Genomic DNA, 20,959 nt, shown 5'->3' with positions numbered 1-20,959 from the left:
CGTCCTCGACTCTCAAGTGCTACGGACATAAGTGGAAGAGGTTCTCTGTCTGGTGCCGTGCACAGAAGATCAACCCTCTACGGATTACGGCACCTCAAGTGCTACCACACCTACTGTCGCTGGCCAAAGCTGGACTAGCTCACGCTTCCATCAAGATACATCTGGCAGCGATCTCCCGATACACCAGAACTGCAGGACGGCCGTCCTTGTGGTCTCATCGACTGATGAAGGAATTTATGAAGGGACTGTTCGATCGTTCCTGCCGGTGAAGGCTCCAGCCCCGGCGTGGGAGCTCAACGTGGTGCTGACCAGGCTCATGGGGCCACCATTCGAGCCTTTGCATTCGGCTCCGTTGAAGTTCCTGTCGTGGAAGACAGCGTTCCTTGTGGCCATCACCGCCGCACGACGCGTGGGAGAGATTCAGGCCCTATCCTGCAAGCCTCCATACTTGACTTCTTCACGATACGAGGGTGGTGCTGAGGACGCACCCCTCTTTCATGCCCAAGCTGCCGTCGGACTTCCATCTTAACGAGCCCTTGGTGTTGCCAGTTTTCTTTCCGTCGCCTTCGTCTACGTGGACCGAAGCGTTTTCGGAAGACATCACAGCTGTTTGTGAACTTTAGACCTGTGAACCAGGGGAAGGCTCTCTCGAAGGCTTCCATTTCCAGATGGCTCTCCGGCTGCATCATGCACTGTCATCGGTTGGCCAACCGGCCGTTGCCCAGCCGTCCGAGAGCCCATTCGACCAGAGCGATCGCTGCTACTACGGCGTTCTTGTCTGGTGTGCCCCTGCTGGACATCTGCAGGGCTGCTACGTGGAGGTCGACACACACCTCCACGAGATTCTACTGCGTCAACCGGGATTCCAGGGAGGAGTCCAGAGTCGGCCAAGCAGTGCTGCGCAACCTGTTTGCCTGAAGGTGGGCCTGGTGAGAAGGTAAGAGTTGCTTAATGTTGACTTGATGTAATGCTTAATATTGAGCCTTTTGCCACCTCCCGCGGTTGTGCATGTGTGTACTGCTATGTATTCTTATATTCATGAGCATGTGAATCCATGCCAGACCCCATGCTGGAGAAGGAACAAGTTACTTACCTGTAACTGTTGTTCTCCAGCATGGGTCTGGCATGGATTCACATGCGAACCCTCCCTCCTGCCCCACTGCGGCTCTTCACTTGGTCATACTGCCACTTTACATGCTACCCAATCTGAGGATGGCTGCCAGGGGAGGGGCTTAGGGAGAGGGCAGTCGTTGGCTGGGGACAGTATGACCCAGAGACCAGTGATTGGTTACTACTAAGAAAGACAGTTCAGAAACGAAACTGAAACTGATTTTTTCTTTAACGAGGATTCCCAGCCTGACGACGGGGAATAATCATGAGCATGTGAATCCATGCCAGACCCATGCTGGAGAACAACAGTTACAGGTAAGTAACTTGTTCCTTCTTCTGGGACGGCCTATTCCTGTATGTGTTCCCACCGTTGCTGTTGCTGCTGCGACTCTTCAGTCAACTCAGACGGTCCCAGTGCAGGATGATCCTCGTTGCACCGGCGTGGCCGAGGCAGATCAAGTTCCCGGACCTTCTGGACATGTCGGCGTCCCCCCGGTCAAACTACCGACGGACAGGGATCTTCTCGCCAGGGAAGGAGACACCATCCTCCATCACGACCCAGGATTGCTGAACCTGCAGGCCTGGCTCCTGCAGCACTAGAGTTCGGAGGGTACCATATCCCGGGGAACTGCAAGGAGGTGCTTGTAAAGGCCAAGGCGTCCTCGACTCTCAAGTGCTATGGACCCAAATGGAAGAGTTTCTCTGTCTGGTGCCGTGCACAGAAGATTAACCCCCCTGCGGATTATGGCCCCTCAAGTGCTGTCATACTTGCTATCGCTGCCCAAGGCGGGGCTGGCACATGCCTCCAAGATCCATCTGGCGGCTATCTCCCGCTACACCAGAACTCTGGGGTGGTCATCTCTATGGTCTCATCGCCTGGTGAAGGAGTTCATGAAAGGACTGTTCCGATCGTTCCCGCCGGTGAAGGCTCTGGCCCCGGCATGGGAGCTCAACGTGGTGCTGACCAGGCTCATGGGGCCGCTGTTTGAGCCGCTACATTCAGCACCTTTGAAATTCCTGTCGTGGAAGACAGCGTTTCTTGTGGTCCTCACCTCCGCACGATGTGTGTGAGAGATCCAGGCCCTCTCCTGTAAACCGCCATACCCGACATTCCACGAGACGAGGCTAGTGCTGAGGATGCACCCCTCCTTCATGCCCAAGGTGCCGTCGGACTTCCATCTCAACGAGCCCTTGGTGTTACCGGTTTTCTTCCTGTCGCCGGCTGAGAGGACTGTGCACTCGCTGGATGTTTCTAGAGCGCTGAAGTTCTACGTGGACAGCACGAAGAGTTTTCGGAAGACATCACAGCTGTTTGTGACCTTTGGACCTGTGAACCAAGGGAAGGCCCTCTTGAAGGCTTCCATTTCCAGATGGCTCTCCGGCTGCATCATGCACTGTCACTGGTTGGCAAACTGACCCCTTCCCGGCCGTCCGAGAGCCCACTCAACCAGAGCGATCGCTGCTACTACGGCATTCCTGTCTGGCATGCCCCTGCTGGACATCTGCAGGGCTGCTACGTGGAGGTCGACGCACACCTTCACGAGATTTTTCTGCGTCGACCGGGATTCCAGGGAGGAGTCCAGAGTCGGCCAGGCAGTGCTGCGCAACGTGTTTGCTTGAAGGTGAGCCTGGTGAGGAGGTAAGAGATGCTTGATGTTGAGCCTTGCCACTTCCCGTGGTTGTGCATGTGTGTAGTGCTATGTATTCTTGTATTCATGAGCATGTGAATCCATGCCAGACCCCATGCTGGAGAAGGAACAAGTTACTTACCTGTAACTGTTGTCCTCCAGCATGGGTCTGACATGCGAACCCTCCCGCCTACCCCTGTGCGGCTCTTCTCTTGGTCCTACTGCTGCTTTACGTGCTACCAAATCTGAAGTTGGCTGCTAGAAGTGAGGCTTGGGTAGTGGGCAGTCATTGGCTGGGGGCAGTATGACCCAGAGACCAGTGATTGGTTACTAGTAGAAAGACAGTTCAGAAACAAAACTAATTTTCTTTTTCTTTACCGAGGATTCCCAGCCTGACGACTGGGAATATTCATGAGCATGTGAATCCATGCCAGACCCATGCTGGAGAACAGCAGTTACAGGTAAGTAACTTGTTCCCCATCCAGACTACTTGCACATTAACATAGACGGTACCCTGATCCCAGTACTCAAACAAGTCAAAACTCTTGGGGTATATATAGACGCCAACCTCACCATGCATGAACATATATCGGCCCTCTCCACCTCCATAGCATACCCAGCTAAACTCATCGCACTCAGTCGTCAATTCCTCACTCCTACAAACTGCATCACTCTGGCTAGACCGCTGATTCTAACTAAACCTGACTACTGCAACGCCCTTCTTCTAGGAACCTCCAAAACAAATATCAGTAAGGTACAACTACTGCAGAATAAAGCCATTAGTGTGGCCCTTGGTATAAAGATATCCAAGCACATTTCCAATATTAGGCGAGAAAACCGGTGGCTGCCTATTGAAGCTAGAATTATTTTCAAAACACTGTCGTTTATAAATTTATCACAAACAAAGCCCCTAGCTACCTCAACACCATCAAGAAAAAAACCTCTTGCAGGACCCTCAGATCCAATAACTTGGCTCTTTTGGAAATAAAGCAATATAAATATAATATAGCAGGAGGAAGTAGCTTTAGAGTCCTAGCCCCAACTCATTGGAATGCATTACCACTTCGTGTTAAAAATGAGGGCACCTTATCATGTTTCAAAAAAGCACTGAAAACTTGGTTGTTCAACAAATACTTACCCCTGCGATTCCGAATCAAGCAGGGCTTCAGAGTGTCCTCGACTTATCGATCTACAACTTTAAATGATTGTCCTATTTTCCCTATGTCCCAGCGGCTTAACATGCCTGTAACAAGAGCTATAAATTGAACTGCTATCACTGTATTACTTGATATGTAACACTGTATAAGAAATCTTATAAGCTGTCTGTAACCTCGCCATGATACCTGTGGGTCTGGGCGAGTAACAAATGTGATAAATAAAATAAAACTGTGAAGGTGATTGATGGAGTTCTACAAACTACTCCTTTGCCAAGTACAGAAAGTACTGGTAAGAGGATTACCCCCAAGGAGGCACTAGGAATACACAATGGACACAAAGGACTGTGACACTTCGCTGGGGAGGAATTAGCTGAATGAAATAAAAATGGAGAAAGGACCCAATAATGGAAGCGGGCGTAGCAGGCGTGAAGCCTGGCAGATCTGGGAAGTGCAAACCTGGGAAAAAGAAGCCGTCTGGAAAGCCAACCTAGAGTTGTGAGGACGCCGACAGCAGATTGCAGCAGTCTTTTGCAGACCGATGCAGAGCAGGCCCTACTGGAAGCGGGAAACCGACTGGTGGCATGACCTTGAGCAGGTGGACCGAGCAGTCCAATAACTGCACCGACATCGTCTGGCCGCGGACCCCACAGAGACACAGCATGGCAGCAGGGAGCGGAAAGAAAAGCTTAGAGAACATTCTGTGCGAATGCATCGACCCAACACCCCAGAAAGAACAGGCGACGTGGCTCCAACAGAAAAGAGGTTACGGAGTCACGGTAGGGGATTGGGGAAGGGTGCTGAAGCTAAAGAAAGCATTGGGAGTAATCTCCCATGTCTCAGTCACTGTATCAAAAGTACCGAATATAAAGAAGACATGGGGCGAAATCTCCCTAGTCTCCAGAGAGGGGATAGACGCATCAAATGTGAAGATTACATCACTAGTGATCTTCGTTGTTGTCAAGGAGACTGAAAGAGCAGAACATATCAGGAGTACTGTCGCTCTCTATCATGAAGAGATATTCAGGCTAGAGAGTACCACAAGAACAATATCCTTTGTCACAGTGTTAGAAGAAACCAAGGACACTGCGGGAAGAATTTACCTTGTTTTCACCGACAAGAGGATGGGAAAGAAAGGTGAGAAATAACTGTTTTGAAAACAAAAGGAGTGTTTGACTTTTAAGCAAGCCCTAAGAGAAACATGGAAAGAAGTGCAAAGGTTGATCAAAACTGTTGCAGGAAACTATCAAAGGTTAGCCAACGGCTGAAGCAATTGAACCAGGAGAAGGGCGCCATTCTCCTTGTTCTTTCACCCAAATTGTTGAATCAGAAACTAAAGCAAAATGTTACCAAACAGCAGCTTGGATGCTGACCAAGTCGACCAGGAGATAAGTTGTTGAACTGTTGGACCAGGAGAAAGGAGTCTCCTGGTATTCTCTACAAGTGCAGAACTTTAACTATTATCAGAAACTAATATGAATACACCCCTAGGGTTTATTCCCTTGCACCACGAGAAGGGAGTCCTTCTCCTGAAGCGGTTTATGTTAATGTCTTTTGTTGGTGGTAGGGCTAGAATAGGTTAGTTTGGAGAGAGAACGGACATTCTGAGTTTAACAACCACCCTGATGATGAGCACTCAAGTTCTTTAGTTGGGTAGAGAAAGCTCTATGAGATAGAGGAAGATGGGCCTTTTTCATTATTATTTAAATAAAGATTGTTGTAAACATGTCACCCGTTTGTCCGACTCCTTACTCCAGCACGCCAGAACAGCTACTGGTGGTAGTGGTAAAACTGTTGGTAGGGTTACTGTTACCACTATTAATAGCATTACCACTTATGATACGGCTACTGTTGATGTGGCATGATTAGTAGAAACGTGTTGTTGGGAAATAAAATGCAGCGTTTTACCTTTCCTATTTGCTGCTATAATGGATAAACCAACTGCACTTAGTCTCCATCTGGTGTCACTTGTTCTCACAAGGGCTTGATCTCGGCTCACAAAATGAAGGCTAACCAAAGCAAGGAAAATGCATGCAAACATTTGGCAAGCTGGATAAGTGGAACATTGTTCTTGCTGGAAAATGGCCAGAAGATAAAATATTAACTGATGGGAGCAAAAGATGTTTTTGCTGTGCTCGCATGAAGGCGGAATGTCTTTTCTACTTCATATCTGAATAGTGTCAACTTATGGTCCATTACAATTACAAGTGAGAGTTGAGAGGGTGGGAATGAGAGAAAAATAAGATGTCTTCATGTGAGGTGAGCGGGGTAAAGAGGCAGGTGCTGGTCAAATAGCAAGGCATTAGTGTGGTGAAAGTCAGTTTGTGGCCATAGAAAAGGGAGTAAAACTGTGAAAGTAGGGAGACGGTGTCGGACACAAAGGAAGACTGATGCGACAAAAAGGTTGAGTGAAAAAAAGAACACCAGGATTATAGGGTCAAAAAGTAATCTACATAGATTTCAAGTGTGCATTGAGCACACATAGTGCAGAGGATGTAGGTTCCTAGCGCCCCCCACCCACTGCACCCCTCAAACTCCTGTCATTTATCAATGTTGTAGAAATCTGCATTCGCTAAATTCTGGCTCTTGATGTTTTTAAAGTGTGTACATTTTCGTTCTGTTTGTGTTCAGAACACTGACAGTCTGGCATTTCTAATGAGTCCTAATATAACATAATTGAATTTTAGCGCAACTTCAACTGCAACAGATGGCCCAGCAGCAGCAGCAACAGTTTCAGCAGCAACAGCAGCAGGCAGCTCTACAACAGCACCAACAGCAGCAGCAGTTCCAGGCGGCACAGCAGTCAATGCAGCAGTTTCAGGTCCAGCAACAGGTAGCGCAGCAGCAGCAGCAGCAGCAGCAACAGCAACAGCTTCAAGTAGCTCAACACCAGCAGCTCTTGAAAATGCAGTTACAACAGCAGCAGCAGCAGCAACAGCAGCAGCAACAGCAGCAGCAGCAGCAGCAACAACAGCAGCAGCAAAACCAGCAGGTAAATAAGCAGGGCGTCAGTGGGGTTATTAGGCAAGATGGGGCATGGCAAGGATGCACTCTGAACTTTTTGTGTTATTGAACTTCAAGAACCTTTTAAGTCTACTTTGTGGGACTAGGGCGACTAAGCTCTTTACTGTTCTGTTGCCGTTCATCCGATATATGTGTATTGTTTGTTGCTCATCCATATCCCGTTCAAGTTGAGTCTTTGTTTCACTGTGCACGTTTGTGCCTTGATTAGATGGATATAATCTGTTTCTGAATTTGTTTCTGCAATTGTCTCTCCGATTGTAGATTAGCCTGAACGTATGCCTTTCAGCAGGCTTGCTCTGTTTTCTGTCGCTTTAGGAGGCCTCTGTTATCTGTTTAATGTGGCTATTCTGGCAACCCAGAAGTATGAGTTGGACATAATGTTCAGGGATCTTTATTGTCTTTTCTTACAGTTAGTCTGACATTCTGGCCAGCTTCAAAGAAAATAACAATATAATAAAAACAAACTCTTATCTGTTCCCTATCGTGAAACCCAAAAGTTCAAGGAAAACATATTGCTGTCAGGATGTCTCCAAACATAGTCCCAACAAAGCCCAAATCCTACACTAGCCTACTATTTTCCTAGAAAAACGAACACACATGGGTCTAACAACTAAAAAGATGACTACTTTTGATTTAGGTTTACTCCCCTCTGGTTCCCCTGGATGGAAAGTTAATTAGGTGTTGGTATAATGGCTAAATTTTGTTCCAAAGAAAGTCTTACTTTCGATATTCCAGACTTTCTGGCAACGTCTGGTTGCCATTTTTTCCTCCAAATTTCCTAAAAATCAGTACAACATAGTTAATTTCATAGAAACAATATTGATTAAAATAATAATGAAAGTATGGTGTACAAACATTCAATGTCTTACAATGCTAATAATAAAGTACCTCTTCGGCAGTAAACCATTTACTTGGTGGTTGTTTCAACTCTACGCGTTTGTATTTTTTTGTTGACTGTTTTTCAGGAGGTGCCTTGCTTGTCTTCAAATCATAATGCAAACAATTTATTTGTGAAATTCAGAACTATACTTGAAAATTATTTTAATGAAAATGTTTCTTAATTTAAATTCTAAACGTGATACTGACCTCAGTTGTATCTCCATTCTAGGGATTGTGGCTTACGTTGTGCTATATGTTCGGAGCCTGGACAAGTCCTTAAACAAAATATGCTTGTTGCCAGTTCAGGAATACATTTGGAATTGTATCACTGCAGATGACTTAACGTAGAGTTTGATCTCGACATCTTAATATATTCCAACGCATTGCGACTAACCATCTTGTTGCATTCTGCTGTGCCAATTTATTGTGGTTTTAAATATTTTTTGGTTGTTCGTTCATGTAGGTACTCAAGATTGCGATTAGTTATTAAATGGCTTGGCTGTCAATCTGCTCATAAATAAAAGATTGGATGTTAAAAGTGGAGCTCACTACAATCTATTTAAGTATTTAAAGTCATGATGGTTTTCTAGAACTGTTTTAAAAAGCATGTGTTCATTCCAATTTGACACATCATTGAGATTAGATTTATATTCATCAATAATTAACATGGAAATATTAATTTTATTTTTAACTAACAATGCATGTTCTACTTATGTGAATGTTTTATTATTGGAGAAACTGTAGAATCCACAGAAGTACTTATGAATCCTCTTTTCCAAAATGGCAGACAGAGTATTTAGGAACCACCTATCCAAATAATTGCCAGTGTGGCAGATACGTGTCAAATTTGAATGAATGCACATGTTTTTAGACGCAAGAATTCTGCAGTCACGAAATTGCGACTTCAAGGATTCATGCTTCTTATCTGATAACTAATCGATGGATACACCAGCGCAATGCAAGGAATTTCCAGCAAGTTTTGTGTAAATGCTTCAATGCACAGATTGAGCTCCCTATAGTATCTAAACATCAAATATGTTTTTAAAAATCAAATTTCTTTTTGATTCATACAAATAAATGCAAAAAAAATGTTTTTATTAACAATTTGAAAATGAAATCCATTTGAATAACCAACAGCAATGGCAATCTTAATTGAGTACCTATATGTGCTACACAACCAAAGCTATATTTCTGATGTTTGTTAATCTGCTTAGAATCACATGCAGTGCATAGTCCGACATCCAGTGGTCACTGTGGAGTATTGCATTTTGTTTTTCGTAGTCGAAAAGGGGACTTCGACAAGGCGTGTCTGTAACACTATCCCTATAGTGACGTGCAGTGTACCCACAATCCCTCACGCGTCGAGGTCCCTCAGATTGTTTTTTTCCGCCCAGTTATTGGTCGCCTTTATGCGGAGCTCCTCAAGAGACATTGCGAAATCATTTCCTCGACCCTTGGTCGTTTATTATTAACTATCACATAGATCCCTCCCTCGACGTAGCTGCCAAGCTGCTCTCCGCCGAGCAAGATCTTCGACTGAAGGACGAGCGGAGGAGATCCTTCGGCGCTGCCGAACATGTGGCCTGGCCTCGCCGGCCTAACACAGTAGGGAGAGTGGGGTTGTGTGGTCATTTCTTTGTTTCACTCTGAGAATACATTTCTCTTTCCCCTCCCTCTCTTTCGAGGTCGTAATCACATTTGATGCCCTCAGCTATGGAGAGGACGCCCTTTAGGTTTTGCCCGCATTGCAAGATCAAGTTTACCTGGAAAGACAAGCATAAACAGTGTAACCGTTGCTTGCCCCTCGATCACTAAGAGGACGGCTGTGCGGCCTGTAAGTTACTTAAACCCAAAACTTTAAAGGACCGCAGGGTCAAAAGGTGGGCAGCCTATGCAATGTCTAGGCCTGACTCCTCGCCCGCTGCCGCCAAATGTGATGAGGACAGTGATTACACGGCCTCTGCAACGGAGGTTGTAGACCTCTCGAAGGAGCGTTCCCGCTCCTTGTCATCCGTCCCCGGCCCCGACAAGCCCGGCTCACGCCCCGCTTATGGGGATGAACACCCCGGCGACAAGGACGAACACAGAAAAACACATAGGCACATACCCCACGGCACGCATTCGTCGAAGACGAAGGCAGCCATACCGTCAACGGAGGCGTCGGGTCCACCGGCGTCTTCCCCCGACCATAAGGGTCACAAGCCCTCCCTGCCACCGCTTCCGCGACTGGGCTTTCTGTAAATAAGGGCGCTAACCCCAAATCCTCAGGTGACGCGCCTCACAAGAGTGCGTACGTTGCCAGTAAAGACTCGGCACTGGCTAGCGCGACCGCGAGCGATCCCTCGACGGAGAAGCTGATCGCCGAAAGCCTCGCGCATATAGCTTCTAAAGACAGCCAGAAACCTATAGCGGGTGACAAGCCGAAAAACGCTCACAAAGCCAAAGAAACGCTGAGGACGCCGGAAGGTAGGCTGGGACAGCTCCCACCGTCGATAGAAGGCCCTAGCCCGCGAGAAGGTTTCTCAGAAGGCGAAGGGACCCTATCTTCGACGCTATGGGACAGAACTAAGCAACTACAGGGAGAGGAAACTCCCTTTTCACTCCCAGACCGCTCTGGCCTACCTTACTGGACTGTAGAGAGGTTCCAGTCATGTATGGACAAGCTAGACAGGTTCATGGCCATCCCAGAAAATAGGACACTCAAGAGGCCAAGGGAGGTACTCCAGGAGGGGCCAAGGGCTAAATACCCGAAGCTCTTTAACCCCCTACAGAAAGACATGAACTCTTACGTCCTCACTGAAGAGGACTCTCACTTCCAGGAAGAAGATGAGTTTGTGAATAATGAAGACCAGCAAGAGGAAGAAGGTTTTCATGATGACACTAACATATGTGAGGAGGGCTACGAGGAGGACCCAGGTGAAGGCGGCTCACAGCCCTGGCAGTCGCCATCAGGGTCTACAGACACCGACATTATAGACATTTCTTCTCCTCAGACCACACCGGTCAGGAACCCATCTCCAGTAGACGATCAGCCCACCTTCAATGCGCTACTGAGGAAGGCAGCAGCACATTTTGAAGTTGAAACTGGGGAGGTCACCCCAGATACTGATTTCGTTGAAAGGACTAAAGAAAAACCTCCCACTAGTCAAACTATTCCTATCCTCGCCTCAGTTAAGAGACAAATCACCCCATCGCTGTCCACTGCTGCGCTGGTAAGAGGGGTAATCCAAGAATCGAGAAATTGTTCTCACCCTCTCAGTCAGACCCCTTATATATCAGGGGTCACTCAGTCCTGGACTCCTTAGTGGTGACTAACAAAAGGAAGAGGGCTGGGGTTCCATTGTCACCCAGCGATGCACCCCCAGATAAAGAAGGGAAAAAGCTTTATGCCTTGGGCAAAATAATTACCGCCTCGGCAGCGTTTTCAACTAGGATTGCCAATAATAACACATTGCTGGCAAGCTACGCTGATGCTCAATTGGGAAAGCTTAAGCAGGACATCGAAGAATCCCCTGAACCTCTATGAAACTCGCTTATTGGCTACAGTTACAGAAGGAACTCTGGTCAACCAGAGCATCATTAAGAACACTCTTGATGCGGCAGAAACTGCTGGCCGTTCTTTGGTGCAGGGAATTCTGCTGAAGCTTCACGTCTGGCTTTGCAATTCCGGTTTCAAGGCAGAAACGCAGGCGTCACTCATTAATAAGCCAATAGAACAGTCAAATCTCTTTGGAATGGCAGTGGACGACGCACTGGAAAATGCGAAGAAAGAATTCGACACCATAAAGACCTTGGACCAAATCTCAAAGCCTCCAAACAGGCGGGGATTTGGCAACAAGCGCTTTTTTAGTGGCCAACGCCAACAGCAGCAGCAACAGCAGTACACTGCGGGCAACTGGCCCTCTAATCAGGGAACCAGTAACCAGTATAACCAAAGAGGACAATGCCGTGGCAAGGGCAGAGGCCGGGGCTCCACCCCCAGAGGCACCCCGTCAAATAACACCAAATGACCCAAAGGTTCGGGTCCCCTCCCATGCGTCTCCGGTTGCGGGCCGGATAACATCGTTCCTATCAGCATGGGAGGGAATAACATCAGACCGGTGGGTATTGTCAACCGTAGCCCACGGGTACTGTATACAGTTCAATCGGTCCCCCACCTACAGACCTCCAAGGGGACGACGCCTGTCACCAGAACACCTCGTCATCCTCCTGCAAGAAGTAGAACAGCTTCTACAGAAAGGAGCAATAGAGGTCGTGCCCCTATCTCAGGTAATTGAAGGTATTTATTCAGTGTACTTCCTTGTACCCAAGGACCTAACCATGCGCCCTGTACTAGATACCCAGCGAACAAATTTGTAAAACCACAAAAATTTCGGATGGTAACATTACAGGAGGTAATACTACATGACAACACTGGACATGAAAGCTGCATACTTTCATATTTTGATGTTGCCAGCGCACAGAAAATACCTCAGGTTCATGATCGAGGGCAAACACAGTTCAGAGTGCTGCCCTTCGGCATAGCGTCTGCACCAAGGGTATTCACGAAGGTACTGGCAGTGACAGCGGCCCACCTGTGCAGGTTGTCCATACCGGTATACCCTTACCTCGACGATTGGCTCATAACAGGGGAGTTTTACGAGACATGCTTCTGAAACACCCAAAAGACAGTAGACCTTTTGTTCTAACTGGGCTTCTCCATCAATGAGCAGAAGTCCGGCTTAGACCCCAGCCAAATCAAACAATTCCTAGGGGCTCTAATTCGAACAAAGGATGGCCTCGTCTTCCCCTCCAATGAGGGGGTCCAAAATATGCTGTTTCAGATCCCTCGATATGTGGCCGGTCGAGGGGTGACGGTACGCAAAGCAATGCGCTTGCTAGGAATGATGGAGTCATGTATTTATTTGGTACCTCACGCGTGCCTGTGCATGCGCCCAATGCAAGAGTGGCTCAACAGCCAGTGGTGTCAGGCCAGCGGACAATGGGACGATCTAGTGGTGGTCTCGCAGGCCTTGGTTCTCTCGGTACGGTGGTGGTCGAAGGAAAACCTGGTAATAGGGAAACCATTCGCCAACCCCCGCAGTGGAAGCCACTCTAACCACAGACGCATCCCTCACAGGATGGGGGAGCTCACCTATCCCATCAGACTGCTCACAGAGTTTGGTCTCCAAGTTTAGCGTCCAAACACATAAACCTGTTGGAATTACTAGCAGTGTTCAAAGCACTGAAAGCCTTCCAGACACACCTACAAGGGAAAACAGTGATGGTCCTCACGGACAGCACCACAGCCATGTACTACCTCAACAAGCAAGGGGGCACTCACTCTCCAGGACTGTCCAAGCTGTCCCAGAAGATTTGGAAGTGGTCTCAGACACAACATGTTCCTATTGCCACAACATGTACCAGGGGAGCTCAATCTGCTAGCAGACGAACTCAGCAGAGACTTCCCTCTGCCCTCAGAGTACGAATGGCGGTTACACGAAGACATAGTCTTCGACCTCTTCACACAATGGGGCTTCCCAGAAATAGACCTGTTCGCAACTCTGGAGAACTCACAATGCCTAGATTACGCCTCCAGATACCCACAGAACCGCTCCAAGGGGAACGGTCTCTGGATAACATGGTCAGGGAAATTTGTTTAGGTCCCCCCCCCCCCCCCCGACGACTCCTCTGCTGAACAAGATAGTGCACAAGATGCACCAGGAACCAGTCACCATGATACTGATAGCCCCTATGTGGGCCCGCCAACCATGGTTTGCGCACCTGATGGAGATGTCCCTGTCCCCAACGGTGAAACTGCCCCGCCCGTACAACATGCTGTCACAGGACAACAGCAAGACACTACACCCATGCCCACAGAACATGAACTTAGCAGCCTGGCTCCTGAGGTCATAGATTGTGGCCATTTACAGCTCCCACAGAGATGCATGGACATTCTCAGAGAAGCAAGAAAACACAACACTCGCCACTGCTATTCTAGCAAGTGGAAGAGATTTGTCATCTGGTGTAGAGGTAAGAGCACCCACCCAGTTCACTGCTCTCCCACACAAATTGTCCTTTATCTGACCCATTTACTGGACTCGGGTCTAGTGTTCAATTCTATTAAAGTCCATCTAGAGGCACTTTCTCCATACACCACCTCTCAACTTAAGGTGTCATGGTGGAAAGTCCCAGTTATCAAAGCCTTCATGGAGGGGGTAAAGAGAATACACCCTCCGATAGCAAACCCAGCTCCCGGCTGGGACCTTAATGTGGTACTTACCAGGCTCATGGGCTCACCCTTTGAACCCATGCACAAGGCAACTCTTAAGGACCTCACTCTTAAGACTGCTTTCCTAATAGCTATCACCTGCATTAGGAGAGTAAGTGAACTACAGGCTCTTTCTGTTCTAGACCCCTTTGTAACAGTTCACAAAGATAAGGTGGTTCTACGCACACACCCAAGGTTTGCACCGAAATTCATATCAAAATTCCATGTCAACCAGTCAATAGAACTACCAACTTTCTTTCAAAACCCTTCAAATTTGGGAGAAAAAAGCCTGCATACACTCGATGTGCGCAGAGCGGTCATGTTTTATATGGAAAGAACTAGACCACTGAGAAAGACTAATCAGTTCTTTGTCTCGGTGGCAGCAGGAAGAGAAGGAGAAGCAGTCTCAAAGTCCACTATATCTAGATGGATTGTTCAATGCATCACTCTCTGTTACACTCTTGCTAAGAGAGAACTACCCTTCAAGGCAAGAGCACACTCTACTCGAGGCACTGGGGCATCCATAGCATTCATTGCAAATGTTCCCCTTGAGTCCATTTGCAAAGCGGCAACCTGGAGTTCTGTACACACCTTTACTGTCTAGATGCTCACTCTAGATCTGATTCCCAGGTGGGACAAGCAGTATTAAGACATCTTTTCTCTATTGTTCCTTCTCACAACCCACCTCCAACTCCGGGTACTGCTCGCTAGTCTATGCACAGCATGTGATTCTAAGCAGATTAACAAACATCAGAAGACAATGCATTACTTACCGTAAAAGCATTTCTGACAGTTGTATCTGCTTAGATTCACATGCGCCCACCCATCCTCCCCGCTCGGATGGAAGGAACATAGACATCTTTCTACATCTCTCTCTCTTTTCTGTACTCACTCACGTATAGAAGGCTCCCTCATGGCAGAAAAAATACAAACAGAGGGACCTCGACGCGTGAGGGATTGTGGGTACGCTGCACGTCACTATAGGGATAGTGTTACAGACACGCCTTGTCGACGTCCCCTTTTCGACTACGAAAAACAAAATGCAATACTCTGCAGTGACCACTGGATGTCGGACTATGCACAGCATGTGAATCTAAGCAGATACAACCATCAGAAATGCTTTTACGGTAAGTAATGCATTTTCATACTATCCCATTCATCCCCTCAAAGCAGAAATATTGCTATCCACGAAACTTTAGAATTTCTATTTTAAGACGCTGAGGGTAAGCTCTGTGTTAAGTAATCTGAAACAATATAATTCCAAATGTATTCCTAAATTGGTTTAGGACTTGCCCTGACTCCTAACTCCTAATTTAATTTAGGACAGGATCCCTTGAAATGATATATAATTGAAGTCAGTATTACACTTGTGTCTCTTCATTTGAGTTCTAAACTTCATTAAAATGATTTTCCAATTTTATTTGAGTTTCTCCCCAAAACATTTTTGGTATTGATTCGTAGGATACGTGTCTCCCCTCCTGAAAAATTCAACAAAGACTCAAACTGCGCTAGAGTTGAAACTGTCAAGTAGATGGTTTACTTCCAAAGAGCTACTTGTCAATATAAATAGTTAATTGTATATCTAAATTATCGTTTTCTTATTAAAATTACACTGTACCTATTTATCAATATTTTATTTTTATGAAATTAATGCTGTGAACTGAATTTTTCTGTAGGAAATTTGGTTGAAATGGTAAGAGTAATTTTGACATAAATATAAAGAAGCATTTCGGAGATTTATTTAATATGAATGGATGGCCCGACCATGCCTCTGAGATGTGTGTGCAATGTTGTTCAGTCACTGAATGCGTCTGACTCTTTAATTACATCCATGGAGTTGCCACAACTAAACCACAGCTGCCACCAGCCCACTCCAAAATACACCTTCAGAATAATAGAATCACCATGGAACGAAAATGGGATGCTTTACAATTTGTGCTACTAAGGGCAGCAAATCAGAAAAAGAGCTACATTAGCAGGGGTCTTCATTAGAAGTCCCTCTTACTACAGCCAAAATATTTTACACCACAAATTCAACAAAGTATTTAGGGGACCAAAAATGTTATGGAGCCAGAACTCTAAAAATGGCATTCTGCCCTAATAGCAATAGGGTACAAACTGACAATCTAATGAATGGCTGCTAGGCTTGTCATAGTATTTGATAAGTGTAACAGATGCCATAGCAGGCTTTCATCTTTGTTGAAACACTGCACTGTTCCTAGTTGATACCAATTTAGAGTGCAGCCTCCATTATATCACTGAGCATGAAAGACAAAGCTCTCCAAAACGACATGAGGAAAAAGCCAGTTGACTCATTTTCATACTCTTGTTCACATCAACTCAATAGGCTTTATTTTTTGTAAAAGGTGTAAAGATGTTGGCACAGGTTACAGTAATTAGCGCTCCTAAAGCCTTCTGCAATATTCAAATGTCTTGACCAAAAAGTCAGTTAATCTGTGACCTTTGTGTATCAAGTTTGACAGGTTTTACTCCTGTGGTTACCAAAGGCCTTTGTTGCCTGAATTGGGCCTCTCTTTCTCTTTTTCTCTTTCTCTCATGGGGAATAGTGGAGGATATGACTGGGCGTGCATTTGATTTGTGTTACTACCCCATTGATAATAGTTTGACTCAATGTTGGTGCTTGAGCTCACTCTAGGAATGTTAAGCAGTTGTGGTGAGAGGTTGGCTGTGGTTTTTGTACCTTGGTTATCCAGTAACAGAGCGAGTGGTGAAAAGGAGATTCTTAAAGCAAGAATGACTGCTTTGGAGCAGCTGGTGATTCCGATGTGCTGAAGAAAAGTACGTCTGTAGCCAGGATATTTGCTGCTTTTTTGTGTTAACAGGAGATGCAGAGGGTGTTCAGTGAATGCTGATCCGATAGGTTATGGACTTTGAGTCTCGACATTACTTTTAGGTTTGTTCTTGGTTTTAACTTGGATTTTTGTTTCGGGTAGCAACTACAGCCTTGGGCTCGGTCTGCTGCTCTTGATGTTCGGTGCTTTTGCCTCTGTGTGAAGAGTCCACACAGGGCCTGGGCTGCAATCCATTTCTATGAGTGGGGAAGTATTGGTTGCTTGTCTGTTTTGCCCGCTTGGTCAAGTAAAGGGGTTGCTTGATGCTTTGTTCCTTATTGTAACTAGATGCCTGTTTTCTACTAATAGCATGCCTATCTTTGCCATAAGATTAGTCCTTGGATTAGTGCAGGGCTGGTAGACTATCTTGATCTTTGGTCAGGCATCTAATTTGTCCTATGGAACTTGTCTAGAGGTACAACACGGTAAGAATGCAGACCTGCTTCTTGTATTGCTGTATTTGGGCTGAGTGAGTACTTAATCAACCGTTGACATGTTTGAATTTGTTGAAATTCTTTCGGCGCCAATCAATTGGGACTACCACAGTCAACTTTTGTGGGCTGCTTCCTGGCCTACTCTCTGTTGTAGATTCCAGCTTAAATTCAGACATCATTCACAAACTGATATTTGGTTTCGGAAACTGCACCCATCAATTTGAGGCAGTTTACAGCTATGACCACGTATGGCAACATGTGCGTCCCACTCAATCTTTCGTAGGAACAATGTTTGGCGTTTGAGCTCTCTGCATTGCTTTCTACACAGGGGTTCCCTGTGGGTTTAACCCCTCACAGCAGCGTATCACAAACTATACCCCACTAAAGTCAAATGAAAGCTGCCATCAACTATTGGAGCCCATACAGCCAGTTGTTTGAAGAGGATCACTAAGTGAAATAGGGTGTCTTGGGGCACTCTGACCCTGACTGCCTCTCGGGTGGCACACTCAATATTTGCATCTCTTAGGCCTCAGACGTGGACACCCCAGGAAAAAGTTGGTAAGGCACTAAAGGGAAAATCAGAAATACTTAAGGCCTTTCATAGTAGGAATTTGGTGGAACTTTCAATCGTGCAGATATGCCATTATGGGTCAGAGCTTAACCGTACACGATCCAGGACCTGCTTGTCAGAAGATGTCTCTTGGAAAGGTTTCTTTTTGCTAGAGATTACCGTGCAAGCTCCAAATAGTTTTAGTCTTAAACTACAATAGTCATTAAGAGACCTTAATATCTTGGGCCAAGCAGGATCAAACATCTGACTCAAATCCTATTGGAAGAATACAAAATATTTAGGCATATTCCTGGTACTATACATATGTCTTCTGTGTGATAATAGCTTTGCCTGACTACATACTTTTTGTTTGTAAAATGGACTAAGACGCAGAAACTACTAGAATGAAAGACACACAGAGGGATGAGAGAAAGAGGGAAACCGGGTCTCCTCAAACTGGTCCAGTCTGTTCTCAAATTCTTGGTAGGACATTTTTACCAGCTTTGCCAGATTTTACAAATCATGGACCAAGACCTAAATCTTTGTTTCTTCTGGGTGGGTGGAAGGTCGGAAGAAATCTTATTTGAAATGCGTAGAAGAAGGATCCCATGGAACGTTTTTGTGCGGAATAGGAATGCCTGGGTTAGGACAGAGAGCGCACACAGGGAGGTGGAGCGTAGACCAGGGTACCACATCCAACACTACCTGCCTAGAAGCCTAATTTCACGTATAATGACTACTGGTAAAGACATATTGTGATGCTGGAAATGCTTCGGAGGGACAGGGCCTCCCAGTCCTTGTCCTGTAGTCCTTTTCATTTGTGTTCTGTATTGTTTTTTGCTCAGGAGTCAATGTGTGACTCCTGGCAGTGCAGCTCTTCCTATTTTTGGTTTGGTGTATAGACCCTTGGGATACTGTAACGCTCACCTGGTATCCATGAGGACGTCACTCAGCCTGTTCTGACCTCCTACAACCTCAAACCCTTCCCTGGAGTCTACTCGACTGGAGACTGGGACTGAAACACAGGATTGCTAGAGTTTAACTCCCTATTGTCTCTGCGTGCTTGAACCCCTTCTTCCCCGGGGTCCAACCCTTCCCTTTGGTCCACAGCTCACCTTGTTTTCTTGGATAGTGTGCTCTCCGTCCTGCTTTCAGCACAGGGGCGCGTTGATTGATGCAGGTTCATTGCTGCCTAGTTACTTCACTGGCAAGAGTCTGATCGGTAAGTATAATGAGTCTTTTGAACAGTTCTCTAACCTTCGTTCCTTTCCTTCCTTAGATGAAGTCCGGCGATGGCGGCGTGCTGCTGAGATGGGTACGCTGAAGGTGAGTGAGAGCGCGATGCGACCCTTTCGTATTTGTATAGAACGGAGTTCCTTTTCTGTGTCTTTTAGCTGCCGCGACGGTTTCAGCGTGGATGCTCGTTATGAAGAAAAAATGCGGTTAGTAAGCGCGGTATGCGGTGCCTCTAGATGTTTCCATGTTAACTTGGTGTGTCCTTTCCCTCTTGCAGATGGATGAGAAGTTCCGGGATGGGAATAACACCGCCGAAGATGCCCGCAGAACAGAAGGAGCAATGGATGATGGGCAGAAGCTCCGCAAGGTAAGGCTGTTCCTAACGGTGTTCTTGTTCTTGCAGGAGCTGAGCGCAGAAGAAAGATGCGGGCCTACTGGAGACCGATCCGAACACGAGTGTCACGCTGCAGGTGCAGAAAACGCAAAGCATGTTTCTCAGCCTGGGCCTGGCTTAAATAGTCTCTGGGTATCCCAGGTGTCTCTGGGCTGAACCACACCCAAAAGGCTAGACTGCACATGCAGTTCTGGGAACCGAAATTTGTGGGAGCATCCATCTTGTCCTCATCAATCACTAGAAGTCCAATCCCCAATGTTCTCCTTTGGGAGTGAGTGAGTCTGGTGCCACAAGCGCCAAGTCTGACTCCAAGTGGGTCTTTGGAGGGATGGAGAGGCCCTTGAGGGCCATGTAGGTGATCGTGGCATGGCTCCAGCCTGTTATCTTGGAGGGCTGGGGACATGAGGGGCAGGAATCATGACAAATACCCTTAAGGCACCCATGGGTGGGGGGGGTACAACCTTGAGCTCCTAGTGTGTTTTTGGGCACCTCTGTGTGGCCCAAAGAGCAGGGTATGGGTGGGTGGCAGCTCCATGCTGAAAGTAACAGGTGCTCTGAGTATCCTCCATTTTGGGGATACCCAGGCCCTACTATTGGAATCAGTTGATTCCTGATGGGAAACAAGATGGCCCCTGTGGCCTCTTGATTTCTATTGCCTGTTTCCATGTTCTCCCAAAGACCTGGGAAGCCCTGACTCTGTCCCTTCCCCCTGACTGGCTGTTGGGTGGAAGTTCCATATAAGGTATTGTAAGGAAGTCCAGGACAGACTGGCTGGAGCCTTCCCAGTGACTGTATGTTGTGGGTACACCCTGTGGGTGGGACCTGGGTGAATGGAGTGCGTGACCAATATGCACTTCTTGTTGTGGAAGTCTGGTTTCTGGTATGAAACGCAATGACTGAGACAGCCCTGCCCGAAACTGTTATGAATGCAGTGTGTAGTGCTGAATGGCTGGGTACTTGTCCCAATACACATTCCTTGTTGTGAGTGTCTGAGAGGGAGGAGAATGGCCTGAATGCACTGTATGCCTGATTTGCTGCCTGAATGCCCTTCTGAGTGATTGGTTGCCTGAGTGTGACCCAGCAGAATGAATGCAAGACAGAACACTATATCTGGGGGCCTCTCACTGCTAGAATTCGTTCAGAAGCTGAAGTGGATACTTGAAGATTATCCTTGAAGACCAGCTAGAAGCTCTGCTGCTGCATTTGCTTTGACCCGATCCGAAAGCTGTCTAGTTCGAGGACTGTTCTGAGAGAGGACCTGGTTAGGCGCCTTCTTCCTGAGCTACGAGGGACCATTGAGCAACGCTAGCCTTCGCCGAAGCTCCCTGGAAGTCAGACCCTCGACAGGCTGCCGACCGGACACGGGGACCGTCGAGGAGAACGAAGAGTAGCACTTGTTATTCCGTCCACCGTCGTCGACCAGGGTTCGCAGGTTTGATATGACCACT

The 20,959-nt window shown here is 46.9% G+C and overlaps 1 protein-coding gene across 2 annotated transcripts in view; it reads left to right on the top strand.

Moving 5' to 3' along the window:
• The window catches only part of MED15 (mediator complex subunit 15), a 672,261-nt gene that overhangs the window by 281,844 nt on the left and 369,458 nt on the right, over positions 1–20,959 (top strand). For both annotated transcript variants that reach the window (XM_069619881.1, XM_069619882.1), the window contains exon 6: positions 6,580–6,884. In XM_069619881.1, coding sequence (XP_069475982.1) covers positions 6,580–6,884 — 305 coding nt within the window. The remainder of the gene's footprint in view (positions 1–6,579; positions 6,885–20,959) is intronic.

The sequence above is a fragment of the Ambystoma mexicanum genome, chromosome 10, assembly GCF_040938575.1.
Source record: "Ambystoma mexicanum isolate Mex_15411 chromosome 10, UKY_AmexF1_1, whole genome shotgun sequence".
NCBI lineage: Eukaryota > Metazoa > Chordata > Amphibia > Caudata > Ambystomatidae > Ambystoma > Ambystoma mexicanum.
Note: the sequence above shows the minus strand (reverse complement) of the source record. Positions and strands in the feature narration are given on the sequence as shown.